This window comes from Pagrus major, chromosome 14 (genome assembly GCF_040436345.1).
Source record: "Pagrus major chromosome 14, Pma_NU_1.0".
Lineage (NCBI taxonomy): Eukaryota > Metazoa > Chordata > Actinopteri > Spariformes > Sparidae > Pagrus > Pagrus major.
This window is the reverse complement of record NC_133228.1, coordinates 11,609,375-11,623,067: the sequence shown is the minus strand read 5'-3', so window position 1 is coordinate 11,623,067 and position 13,693 is coordinate 11,609,375. Positions and strand designations below refer to the sequence as shown.

At 44.0% G+C, this 13,693-nt stretch overlaps 1 protein-coding gene across 9 annotated transcripts in view; it reads left to right on the top strand.

The window, feature by feature from the left end:
- The window catches only part of cald1a (caldesmon 1a), a 59,486-nt gene that overhangs the window by 23,050 nt on the left and 22,743 nt on the right, over positions 1-13,693 (top strand). For 8 of the 9 annotated variants that reach the window (XR_012180059.1, XM_073480475.1, XM_073480476.1 and 5 more), the window contains exon 2: positions 5,951-6,036. Coding sequence is in view for 8 of the 9 variants with exons in the window: in XM_073480478.1 (XP_073336579.1) it covers positions 5,951-6,036 (86 nt within the window). In the remaining variant the exon portion in view is untranslated. Of the gene's footprint in view, positions 1-4,067; positions 4,176-5,950; positions 6,037-13,693 lie in introns of those variants that run through there. The other variant, XM_073480474.1, reaches the window with a different exon arrangement.

Sequence of the window (13,693 nt, the reverse complement as noted above, 5' to 3'; positions counted from 1 at the left end):
TCCAATTAAAAAATCCCAAAGGCTTTTTGTCGAGGGAACCAAAGCAATGCCAACTAAGACGCCGCCCCTTACACCACTCTGTTAGGTCTCAAGGATACACTCAAAACAGTGAGAGAAACATTGAATTTGACTTTATATTCAAGAAAACCCTACAGTGTGCCATTTAAGCCAAGATGACTATTAGCAGAGACGGACAGAGAGGTTGTGTGGCAGTCATTTCTGTTGTGAAAGCGAGGTGATTCACACATGTCAGGCTAGTCTGGCAGACCCATGACAGTATTTAAAGACAGGCAATTCTGCTGTCACAATAAAAGCCTCAAATTTGTCAGAATGTGGAGACGATTGTATTTTCACCCTCTTCAACTTTTGACTAGAAGCCCTGGCTGACTGAGTATTGATAGGTGGAGACAGCTTGTGTCAAAATACTGAAATCCTGAGGCTTGTGAAAACTCTGTTTTCACAGGAAACGGACCACATACTAAAATATATCGTACCTATTGGTTATTATCTCAATATAATTTGACAGTATCTATTTTTATGTAACGGTCTTACAACATGTTTTACTAACGCACATTAAACTGTCGCTTGTATCAGCTGAATGTGATGTGACGAGTTGGTTCTTCACTTCTCCAACATACCACTGTAGCAGGTGGACCAAATATTTTCTTCCATTGATGCAAAGACTGGAAAAGGCCAGGCTTTGTGCCAGGGTAGCCTTCACATTCCACATTGCTGGAATACTTCTCTTCACCTGGACACCTGCACAGCTGTGACTCTATAGCTGCGAGACATATAACTCCTCTCCTCTCTACAGAGAGCAGTGTGGTCCTCTGGAGGCCACGAGGAGAGCAGCAGTACATGTAGCATGACTGTGGTTGCTTTTATGTCCGTACTGTAAACTTAGGCCTTGTAATAATCCACAGTTCCTTATATATGGGGTACAGATATGGTAACTACAGACTGGTTTGTGTTGGCACTGGTAGATGGCCCTACTTTTTACATTCTACATTTTCATTTAGATGAAAATTAAAGGGTATATAGACCAGAAACTCAATTTCCAATACTGTTTGTCGTGACCAAATACCCACAACAACCCCGGAAGTTGGCACCGGCCTGGTTGCCTCTGCAAAAAGTGGATTTTGGATTATTGCAGAAAATAAGCTCTTTGGCCAGCACGTTTATGATACTTACACATTTTGTTCAGCGAGATAATCTTCACAGATGGACACCACTTTTATGATTTTTGAAGCGTAAACGCAATCGCCAGGTGAAAGAAGCTAACGTTTAGCGCTAAGCTTAAAAAAAACTACGTCATGGTTGCATGACTTCGACTTCACCAACACTAAGCATCTTACTACACTGTAGTATACACACATTACTATAAATTGATCAATCTACAAGTTGCTGATTTAAAGTTAGAATAGTAAGGAACAAAATTGCTAACTCATTTGTAGGTGTAGGACTCATTCCATTAGCACATTTTATCACGCTAACAAACTAAAATAAGACAGTGATCATCATAAACATTATACTTGCTTACCATTAGCATGTTAGCATTGTCATTGTGAACACGTTATCCTGACAATGTGAGCATTTAGCTCAAACCACTGCTCTGCCTGGACTCACAGAGCTGCTAGCATGGTAGCATGTCAACAATTGACAATAATTTACTGTCTTGTCTTTCCACGTTGCTATCCAGTGAGGGATTAATGTAAGATTTTCATGTTAATACCAAAAGTACGCCATGTTCCAACATGTTTGATTCAAGTATGTTTCAGACTATGTCACAATTAAGAACTGGATTTTGTTTTACGGTCGTAAAGGTCATTTAAAAAAAATGAAGCAGTGGGTGTATGTGTGTGACTGAGCCTCGTAACCAGCTGTAACAAGTCACCATTGTTTCTTTTATTTGCCAGCCTCACAGCTGGCAAGCACATAGCTCGCGCTAAGCTAGTTTTTGCTTGTTTATCTTCCCATTAATTCCCTTTATTCAACAAGCAAAACAGTCGCTGCACACATTAAAGATCCAAAGGAGGAGGAGGGGTTTTTTTTTTCTCTTGACTGGCATGTGAATGAGTAATTGGGAGGCTCTTTCAAGTCCCCTCTGCTAAAATCGGAGGTTAAATAGGAGCATTCCTCGCATAGCTCCATAACCATAATGTGGAGATTAATGTGTTTGTCTAAAGGGTTGCGAGGGGACAGTCGCCCCGAGTATCGCAGGAACCAATCTGACCGAAAAGCTGCAGTCTTCTCGTCTCGCAGAATGCTAAGCCAGCGTTCGGAACATTTCAGCAAATCCAAAAATAGATGTGCTGCTGGCCCATACTTATTCTTCAGCCTCACTCCCAGACTGCTGCTCGAATTTACTTTGTGCCTCATTTGGCCGATAGGGGCCCATTGTTTTGGTGCTTTTAACTCGAGGCTTCGTGAGAAGATAGAGGCATTATAAGGTGGTGTAATCCCAGTGGCTGTCAGGATAATATCAACTTGGCTTTTAGGGCTTCTTAAAAGGCTGGCACTTAGACACTGGGTTCTGTGCCAGGGTCTGGCAGTCTCGACAGGTAGTAATTTGACTGGTAAATGTGTCATTATAGCCATTGTAGAAGGTTGGTGCAGACAGGGGAAGAGAAAGGGGGGAGCAGGGGAGAGAAAAGAGAGACAGAGTAAGGAGGGAGGGCGGGACGGATGGATGAATAAATGGTGGCATAAATGGACAGATGCAGCGAAGGGAGGAAGAAAAAGGGTTTTACAGTGGACAGGCGAAGACGGGCTGAACTTGTAAAAAGTCTGAAAATGTCACAAACTTGTGACTCCAGGTTGCTCAACTTTAAGGAATGCCGTCTTCCTCTCGTTCTGCCTCTGTTAGCTTTTGCAGAGTGTGGGTGGTCCCTCCAGTGATATACACAACAGTTACATTTCGACGTCGCACCGAGGGCCTTGTCTGCGAGCCACAGGCTTCCTCTTCTGTCCTGCTGTTCTCCCATGTGGAGACAAGACAATGTGACTGCGCTGCATTCACTGAACAGCTCTATTCATACATTATATATCAGCTTGAAAAAACTCCCCATTATCTCCAGGTTTATTATTCACGTAGACGCTCGTATATGCGATCCACTCCCTGATCATTTTGTTGACAAACCTTTTATTCTAACGACACATTTTTAAACTATCCATGACTCATTTTTAGACAAAAGCGAACACTCAGTGAAAACACAGTCTTCTCAGCGGCATAAATCATGCATTATTTGCAACAATGGCTCCAAATTTAAATGCTGCCGTGCTTGCGTTACTAATAACTTTGTCTCCCTTGGCGTCGCCGGTTCTAGGAAGTATGTGATTAGACTGGTGATGTTTGGAGGCCTTGTCGGTTTTAGTTATTGCTCTCATTTTGTCTTAATTACGGTTGTATGAATAGCCCCACATCCAAGCGACTCCCCCCCCCGTTTCACAAATGACACTAAAGCGCGCATCTAAACATAGAGAGTGAATTTTTGCGGTATTTAAAATATCTCTCCCTCCTCCGAGTCTCTGCAGTGTGGAAAGACGCGGCTGTGTTTACTGTACGGGCTCACAGGGGGGAGGCAAATGGGTGAGAAGATGCAGTGGAGGGGGGGGAGTTAGGAGTCTTGGAGTCGTGGTTCCTTTTGTGTTTCCTGTCCGTGCGAACATCTGCGCGTGCTCATTAGTATGCTTATGAGCGCGAATGAATGCACATAAATGTTGCGCCTACATGCTTGTGTGCATGCATAGTCATATACAGATGTCCGTGTGCAACGAGGCCCTCGCTGACCCCGGGCAATAAAACACGCCTGTGACGCGCAGGAAGCCGGCCTCAAGTGCAGAGTCATGTCCTAGAAGAGAGTTTAGCCGAAGCTCTGACATGAAGGTAAACAACACAGGAAAAGCCAGCAGTAGAGATAGGGAGGGAGGGGGGAGGAGGAGGGGAGGGGGGGGTAAGACTGAGGGGAAAAGAAGGAAGGAGGTCACTGAGGGATGGAGGGAGGGACGACTAGCAGGGAGGGGAAGCAACAGGCATTTGCCTTTTTCTGTCAGCTGAGGCCGGACTGTGGGAGACTATTAGCAGACGTGGTTGCATTGTGTCTCAGCTTGGAGGAGGCTTTGTGAGAAGCTGGTATGGTCTGAAGGGAAACACATTGTTTGAAGGCTTATTCAAGGTATGACAGTCGTAGTTCTTCCTCTGTCCTACTGCACTTTTAAAGCATCTTATTTCCTGCCACAGTCTGCTTTGCTTTTCAAGTATTTAAATGTCTTCGTACCCCAGGGGCTGTCATGCACCTTTGTCATTTTCCCTCAAGCGCTCAACCAGCGTCTGCTCACTCTGCTCCGGTGTACGGTTCATGTTGCCGGCGGTTTAGCGGGGATATGTGGATGTACGATGGGAGGCTCAGCAGCTCCTGGGTGGTCTTGCTCCTCACTGCGCAGCCAGTCATGTTCCCTAGCGGGGTATTTTTAGTGAGCGTTGCTCTTAACTGATTGAGTTAACATCCTGTGTTGGCTTCTCCTTCCTCCCTCTTTCTGTGTCTGCTCTTCTTCTTTCTTTTATGTTTCTGCCACATTCCTGTGTTTCTCCACACAAAGTCTGTGGGCATAGATCTAGCAGCTAAGGCTGAGACTTGTATACAGGAAGATATGGCTTCACGCTTCTGGTCAGCGCTGCGTGTAGACGGCTGGATTGTACTTGCTGTAGTCCTTAAACGTCCCATTTGTAAGGAAGTTAATTTTTTTAATCTCATTCCCAACTTGTCAAATTCTGATGCTTTGGGATTGTAGGTCAGGTCGATTCAAAAGCATCAGTATTGAAGAGTTGTGAATGAGACTCAGAAATCGACTTCTTTACAAGTCCTGGCTTGATTTGTGTGGCAACAGTGAGTTAAAATATGCCAATGACCTACTGAGCAGCAACTCAACTATTCTTGTTCTTTGCAAAATTACAAATGCTGATGATAACATGCTCAAAATGACCATCTTCTTTTATGGATGGATTTTTTTTTTTTAAGCGATAGCTGTTAGCGTTAGCCACGGTGAGAGATGCTTTGTGCTTCCCGTGGCGAATTCATACTCAAAACAAATATAGGGCAGCATATCACCAGAGTAACCGCTAACTGCTGCTAACGAGAGCTGCCATTAGCTACTTAGCTCAGTTAGCCGTGCATCTAGTGGTCCAGACTGGAAGCCCGGAGCAACAGCGGAGTGTTGGAGTATGTTTTCAACTAAAATAATTACATGTTGCACCTTCAAAATAAAAGCTCTGTTGCATGTTCTGTTTATATAAACATTGAGGCTGATATCGATTAGATGATGAATGTAGACTGTTCGACGGTATCCTTCACCCTTTTGCTGTCTGCCTGTTACCATTTTCAAAATCCCTGTCACTATGGAAACAAGTTACCCTAACCCTAACCTGTAGCTAACTGTACAGGCCTAAACAAGCCTGTTCTTTTTGAGGGGATTTAGCCATTTTAATGCCAGAACTTGCCTCAACACTTGCAAAAGAAGTTCCCCTCTGACACTATTTTGCAGGGCCACCATTTGTAAATCCTGGGCTTAGCACCGCCCAATAAGATGGTGACTGGTCTAAAGAAATATGAACAACCCAGAGCGTTTTTCCCCCTATACCAGAATGATAGCTGATGCAGCCAGACCTTTCTCCACCACAGTCACAGCACTGTGGACAAATGTGATTAAATCAAAAATCATTACTCCTGTGAATCCTCTGTGTGTGAAGGTGAAGTCATCAAAAGCGGGTTTTAATTTGATGAAAATCTGAAGGATTTCAACAGTATTTTGTTAACCATAAACCTTGTTTGACTGAGGAACCAGTTCTGCCCTCTCCGGACGCTTAAATGAATGTCTTTCCGTCTTTCTTTCCTATCTTCCTTCCTGGAATTGACTGAATTAACATGTCTGGTTCAATGATGTCATCCATCAGGGCACAATCATGGAGGAAATGGACTTTGAGCGGCGCCGGGAACTGAGGAGGCAGAAGCGGGAGGAGATGCGCCTGGAGGCCGAACGGTACGACCCATTTGATTTGTCTTTCATTCAGATTAGCACTCCAGGATTTTCTAACTAATTCTCCTGCAAAGAAAGTGTTTTAAAAGTCAATCCTCCACAATGGCTTCATTTATACTTCCTGCCACAGAGCGGGCTACGTTGCTGTCACCTAAGATCTTACTACTTAGGTTGTGTGAAGCTGAGGGAGCAGCCTGTGTTGTGTAATGAAGCGCTTGTTGTCTGATGTTCATGCCAAGTTGGAACAGGAGGGAGCCGGCTTTAATAGCTCAGACCCTCCTCTGGGTCTTTAAAAACATCGCTCAGCAAATATTGGCTTCCTCCAGCTCGGGCTCGAAGAAAAAGAAGGTTGATAAGAAATCTGATAAGCAATGTGATGACCTTTAAGTGGGAATGTTCAATCATGCCCTCCCTCCCTCTTTCCAATTTTCTCTCCCAGATTCTGTGGCCTTGTGAACTCTCTTTGATTCAATGGAAGAAATTGATTAAACTAAAGTTCATTTCAACAAATTGATTGAGTGGTAACACGCCAAGTGGAGTAATCAAAAATAGTAAAAAGAGGGGTTTTATTGTGAGAACTTGATACATAGTGTGCCAAGGAGGTATTTTACAGGGCCTTTTCACAAAAAGTCTCCTCATCTGTTCTGCAGCCCGTCCAATTAAGGATGAGGGCGATGGGGATGCAGATACCAGCCAAGGTCACTTGCCTGTTTGATGTATCTGTGAGAAGAGTTTTATTAGAGCCAGTTACTCCATCACTGATGAAAAACAAGCTGACATAGGTCTGACCACCGCTGAATACATAGATGTTTCTCTCTGATAACTCTTTTTTATGACACAAAGAATACGTGAGCAGCATTTACCTTAAGCCATGAGCAAGGCCCTTTACTCCAGGTAAAATAGCATTTCTCTTAAAAAGGAACTGGCAGTCTGCAAAACAGTGTACATCATCTACAGTACTGAAGGACATGAAATTCAGGGTTAAGTCATTCATCCAGGACTTTGAGAATAAAGCACCTGCTAGCTTGTGTGGGAAGTATGGATGGTGCTATGTTTATTTGAAATTCAACCTATTTATTTTGGGCTGTGAATAAGGCCTGCCTCAATGGCTCAATGGCTTATCAGAGATAGATGGTATCCACATAAATATCACTGATAAGTAACACGAAATTGCAAAACAGTTATGTCAAATATACTAAATCTTTGTGGTACTTTATAAACAGGATTAATTGATATGTAGCTGCATCAGTTCTGCATCATCTTTCAGTCACTGGGGGGCAGTGGAACGAGCTAAAAGCACAACAGGCACAACACTGTATTATCATTTTATAAAGATGACATGGCAGCGTGTTAGCCAACAGTTGACAGCTAACATATTCAGTGTAGAACAATGTTATTGCTCAATTGGGGTCGTGTTTATGGCAAATGTAACTCCAATACTGAGTTACATCCGTCTTTTAGCTCTGTTTTGGTCTCTACCATCTCCTAAGGGAAATATCTGCTCTTTAGCTGCTGAATGCTATTCTATGCTCACCAGCTAGTTGCTAGTCTGACTCACTGGATGTATACTACGGGTATTTTAAAAAATCCCTGTCGCTACAGGAAACAACAACAACCTCAGAGCTAGCAAGCTAGCAGCTCTGACCTTCTCAGTTCCCCCTCAACACTACTTTGCAGGGGCAGCATCCTGGGATTGTGATTAGTTGAGCCAGGAGGAGTGTGATTTGAGCGCTTTTTTACCTTATAGCAGGATGATAATTGGTGCTAAAGATGCTAGCATGGGCTACTAGCTAGTTGCTATCTTTGTCTGCCTGTCACTTGGTGCTGGGCAGGTAGCGTGCAGTGGGTTTATCAGACATTTATCTTACAGTTGTCTGCTCTGTCTAGAAACAAGGTTAATGAGAGCGAAGTTTAGGGGCTAGAGAACCAAAACAATTAGCTTAAAGATGCTAAAACGCTCCGTTGAGCAGAGGGTAACTGCAGAGTCAGGTGATAACTCTCTGTGAGAATTACTGGCATCTTACTCGTACCCAGTCCTTTGTAACCACAGGGTAAGGATCCCTACACATTTTAACTTTGTGTAGCGTTGTCTTTCTTGGCATCCTTTCACTTTCACCTCTATTCGACTTTTATGCCTCATTTCCCAAGATGCACTCTAAATAGCTGATTGAAGTGAAGGTTAATGCCGTTGTTATGTTTCATGGCCTAAAACCTCCATAAACCCCCTGCTGCTAGAATTATTTATGCAGTTTTGCAGTGTTTATGTTAACATGGAGGAGATGGAATTTGGCAGAAAATGTAGAACAAGAAGAGCCGACAGAGGAGAAGGGACGAGGACCGACTGACTGAGAGAGAAATGGACCGAGAGCGAAAAAGAGTAAAAGGTTGTAAGCGCCTCCGACATTTACATTTTCGGCTCGGCGGGAGTTTGTTCATGACTGTTTATTTGGTCCGAGCAGCAATAATTTCAGCTGGCAGGCAACACGCCGCTCCTGTTATTGATAAAAGATTACATCGCTACATTGTTTCCATTTCTGCCAATATATTGAAACAATCAATATTTACATGCCCCTCTTGGTTGGACTAGTCAAAACCACATGTTGTCTCATTGGCCGGCTTCCATTCAACCATCACCGAGCACGCTGAGAGCGCAGGGAGAGTGTGGGGCCATATAATAACGGCTGTAGGAATGCCAAATTCCTGGCTATTATAAGTGTTTACTGGCCAGGTCTCCATGAGCTGTTTCCTACATGCTGGGACAGAGAGATTGTCTGTGTGCGAGAGAGGGAGTGTGTGTGAGAGACGTCTTCTGTTTTTTTTCTGGTGTGTGTGTGTCCGTGTAAATGTGGGCGTGCGTGTGCTATACATGTGAGTGTGTGTGTGTGTGTGTTTGGATCAGCATCAGGTGATGAAGGCTTGACAAGGTCCATTCACTTCTCTGAACTGCAACTGAGTGCGTGTGTGTGTGTGTGGAGGGAGAACAGCCAAGCCTTCCCTGTTCTGTCTTACATCAGCCTCAGTTGTAGTTGTAAGAAAATGATTGTTGACACAGAGCTGTGCAATGGGCTTCAATTCACATTTAGTACTGTTCAGTGAAGACACACACGCACACACACACACACACACGCACACACACACACACACACACACACAGAGAGTTTTCTGCTCTGTTTAAGTTTCTCACAGCGTCCGTGCTGCTCGTCGATGTTTCTGTACATTGCTGTTCAATGAAACACTCGGTCACACAGGAATGTCTCGACCGTTCTGTTTTTCCCCCCTAACAGAGCTCATGGACGTGGAATTTTCCCAGTCAATTCAGTGACCGGAGGGTTTCTGCCTCGGCCAAAAATAGTTTTCCTTTTGTAACAGTGATAGTACGAATGGTTTACAAAGAGAGAGCTGTTGTTACTCTCTGCTAAATGCGGTGGCTTAGCCTGAGCAGAATATTTACACACTGGACGTAGATGAAATGTTCTGGATGACCGCAGTGGTGAGTCATCACTGTTGTATGTGAGACGGTTAAAGGAGACAGATTCTGCTCATTTCGGGTCACTATTAGATTTAGTTTTCTCGTACTCTCACTTGCTGCAGCATCCACTCTGTTTTAGCTCCTGCCTCTTTAAGGCCCCACCCCACCTCTTGAATACCCAGTCTGCTCTGATTGGTCAGCTCACACACGCCTGAGCAGAGCAGCTGCGCTAAATTTATTCTTACGTGCCAAACTAGCAGTTAGGCATTACAAATATGCAAGCGCGTGACATGGTGACATAGTGTGATGTCACAAACTCAAGGAAATAATACTGACGAGGCATTCGGGAGCAGTGTTTTCTGTGGGAGAGAGGAGCTTCTGTTGGAGCAGACTGTGACCTTTTGAACTTCCAAGAGCTTTTAAACGCTCAAGAACCTATATTGAACACTTAAGACAATAAAAAACGAAATTTTGGGGGGATTCGTTTATTTGCTTTTTTGATGTGAGAGTGATAAGAAGATTAATATAACTCACTGCTTCCCGCCAAGAGTAACAGTCCCTCATGTCACCTCCAGTAAAACTAAAACTGGTAGTTATCACAGGTTTTTGTGCTGCTTGTAGTCTTTTTATTGTACAGGCATGAGAGTAGAATCAATCACTCTCGACAAGACGGCAAATAAACCAGTTCCCAAAATGTTCCTTTAAGTTGAAAGCGACTTATTTAAGGCTCGGCTAGATGTACAATGTTGATTTTGGAAAAGACTTTGTATTTCGTCTGTGATGTCCTTTTTTGGAAGTGGTTATTTTTTGCCATTTTCCTCCTGTCTCCTCCTCCACCTCCTCTTTTCTTGTCGTACTCCTTCTCCTCTTCTTCTGGGTGTCACTGTCTTTCTTCTCCTTCTTTTTCAGCTTCCTCCCTCTCATTCTTCTCATCCTCTTCCACTTTCTTTGTTCTTCTTATTTTCCTCCATCTTCTCACTCTCTCCAAACCTCCTCCTCCTCCTTCTCCTCATCGTCGTCTCTCTTTTGATCTCCCTTCTCCTGCTTCAGTTCCTCTTTCTCTCTCTCCTCTTCCTCCTCTTCATTCTCAACATCTGCCCCTCCCCCCCTGGAGACCAGGAAGGGCCGAGGAAATAACACCCATCCTCCGTGAATGAGCCATGGGCAAACAATCCCCGCCCTGGTTGAATGGACCGCTCCAAACATGACCCGGTCCTGCATCGTAAACCTTTTGGTTCTGACAGGAAGAGAGAGGGGGATAGAGATAAAAAGCGATGGAGATAGGGAGGGAGAGGTTGAGCCACGTATGTCGAACTCACCACATCAGCTTGGACGGGAGTGAATCTATTGTTGCAGTCACATTTTTTAAAGCTAACTCGTACATTCCACAAGAGAGTGCAACTTTATATTTCATGTCAGAATAAATGTAGTCAGGGGGAATTTTATCACAGCTAACATTGTGTTTTCTTGGAGCCCGCCCAGCCAGAGAGCAGGGTGGGGAAGGGAGACAGACGGGGTACGTTGTGGTTCTTTTGGGCCGGCGGTAGGAAGGGAAACGGTCCAGGGAGGCCAGCGTGGGAATGGGTCAGCATTTCTGACAGCGTAAGCACAGCCCCCGCCCTCTTTCCCCTCTCCCCTCTCTTCATCCATCCCTTCCTTCTCTCCCCTCCCCTCCGTTCACAGCAGCTTTTCTTTTCTTTCTATCTTCCTCTTTACTCCTCTCCCTCCCCCCTCTTGAGGAGGGGGTGAAGAAGTCTTTTCTCATGGGCTTTTCCCAAATTGTTTTCACTGACATTTCTGAGATATTTCGCTGTAAAGAAAATATTTGGACATATTTCTCCCTAATAGGCTCGCTGATGGGGATGTTTTGTGTGCCTGTCCTCCGCCTAAAATCAGCTTTACAGTACGACGCAGCATGTGAAGAAAATTCGAGCGAATGAGGAATTTGCGCTCGTATGTAACAAGACTTTTTAATTTCCTTTTCAGCTGCATCAGCCACATGTGTGTGTGTGTGTGTGTGGGGTGGGGGGGCATATTAGCTGTCAGTCAACAGTGTGTGTACTCGGCCACCCATAAAAAGGCATCTGTTGCTTGCTATATTCTGACAGACACTCGCACCTGAAGTTTATAACTACACATCACTCAGTACAGGAAAAGGTGTCGTCCATGATGAAATCTACAGATTACTCCTTTTTCCATTATCGCTCACGCCCTTTCCCTTCCCGTCTTTCATTTCCCACTTCTCCTCTTTATCCTCATTCTCTTTTTTTTCTCTCTCTCTCTCCCTTCCACCTCTCTCCATATTTCTGTGTCAGTATGCTGATAGGGTTTGGGGGGCTAAGGTAAGGAAAGGGATATTAAATCAGGGCTTTGGTTGTGTGTACGCGTCTCTAGCCAAGGCCGTGATTGACAGGAATGCTAATTCAGCTTTTAGGAGTTTGTTCTTCTCTCCTACTGAGGAATCTTTAACCCTGAGATTGTCGTCGTCGCCGCCAAGAACTCTTTTGTTCCTTTTTTAGCTGTCGTCGTTTTCCCTTTCTCATGACATTTGGTGCTGTTTCGGGGGTGGGTTAGTCCTTTGGGAGTTAAGGCAGTTGTTTCACTTTATTTTTTTTCCACAGAAACCACACATCACTCTGGCATTTTAAATAAGAGTTAATATACTTTATACTGCAGGGAGAACTAAACTGAAGTTGACAGATAATGAATAGAATAAGATTTGTGGGGGGGGAAAATATTTATAGCAAGACTATTTGTATTACTTTTGAAAGATGAAGTAACACATTCTTCCTCTTACAAGTAGAAAAATGTAATTCTTTCCCCTACAAATGGGGGCAGCTTATCACCAGAGTAACCACTAACTGCTGCTTACTGTAGCTGCACTTAGCTAGTTAGCTCAGTTAGCCGTTCAGCTAGTGGTCTGGACTGGGAGCCGGAGCACCTCGGGGTGTGTTGGTTTTTACACCACCAGCAGGGGAGCTTTAGACTGAGACGGGCCGGGGCTAGCTGGTTAGCATGCTAACTTCAGTAGATATCTCTACACGTAGAGGTTGCAACATCAAAACTGTCATTTCTTCACATTATGTTGACAATTTTAGAACATTTTTGAATGTTTACAACAAATATTCTTACTTATTGCCCAGTTAAGCAATAAAAACACATTTGCTAGCTTGAATGCTTCACAGGGGTTTTTATGCTACAGCTCAACTTGGTCTGGTACGGCCAGTAGTTAACGTAAGCTAGTTTTTTGCAAACGTATTAGATGTCGTTTTCATTGAGTACATTTACTAGCTTTATGACTCTGTACTTGTGCTTTGTTATGATACGTTTTAGAGTTTACCATTTTAGCATTAAGCATAGATTGCGACAGGGATGACATATTTTTGTAGGCTAACCCTGAAGTTAGCATCGCCCTGGAACCCTCAGCTAAAAGCCTGTGGGATTTTTCAGTTGGATATTGGATTATTGATGAAAATAAGTTCTGTGGCTAACACATTATGATTTTGAATTGTAAATGCAATCACCAGAAGTAAAAAGCTAACCACCTTTTTTATTTGTGGGTTTTAGGACTCAATCCTGTCTGCACTCTTTCATACATTGCCTTTGTAACTCATGGCCACAGTGGCTGGTGTTCAGCAAAAGTTACCCTGGATAGCTTTAAGGCTGAAAAAGTCCTAATCTGGATGCTTAAAGATGCTGAGTTATCTGAACTAAGCACACACGCACACGTGTAAAGCGTTGCCTGAAGTCACCGATGTCACCATCCCATAGGTCCAGCTTGGGCGTTAACAGATTCATCTGTTCTGTTATGACAACATTCCTCATCTGAGAGAAAGAAAGAAAACGGGAGGCGTGGGGAACAGCGGAGGGGAAGGAAAGGAAGAAGGAAACTGTTGTTCACAGGCTGTAAAACCCAACATAAACCCGTGCAGCTTTAGCTCGGCTCACCACACATGTTGCAATTAACATGCAATAGCACGCTCCGCCGGCTGACCTCAAAGGCTGCGCTGTGATGTTAGGTAGCTGGGCATGTGGTAAGCAGGAGAAGTGTAAAAGGTCAGTCGGGGCAACACAGATCAAGCATGGAGCTGAGTTCATGGACGTCAGGTGGCCAGAAATACAGCAGTCGGGGATCTGATAAAACTCTGTCTCTGGTATTGTACTATTAGATATCCTCAATTTATAATGCTT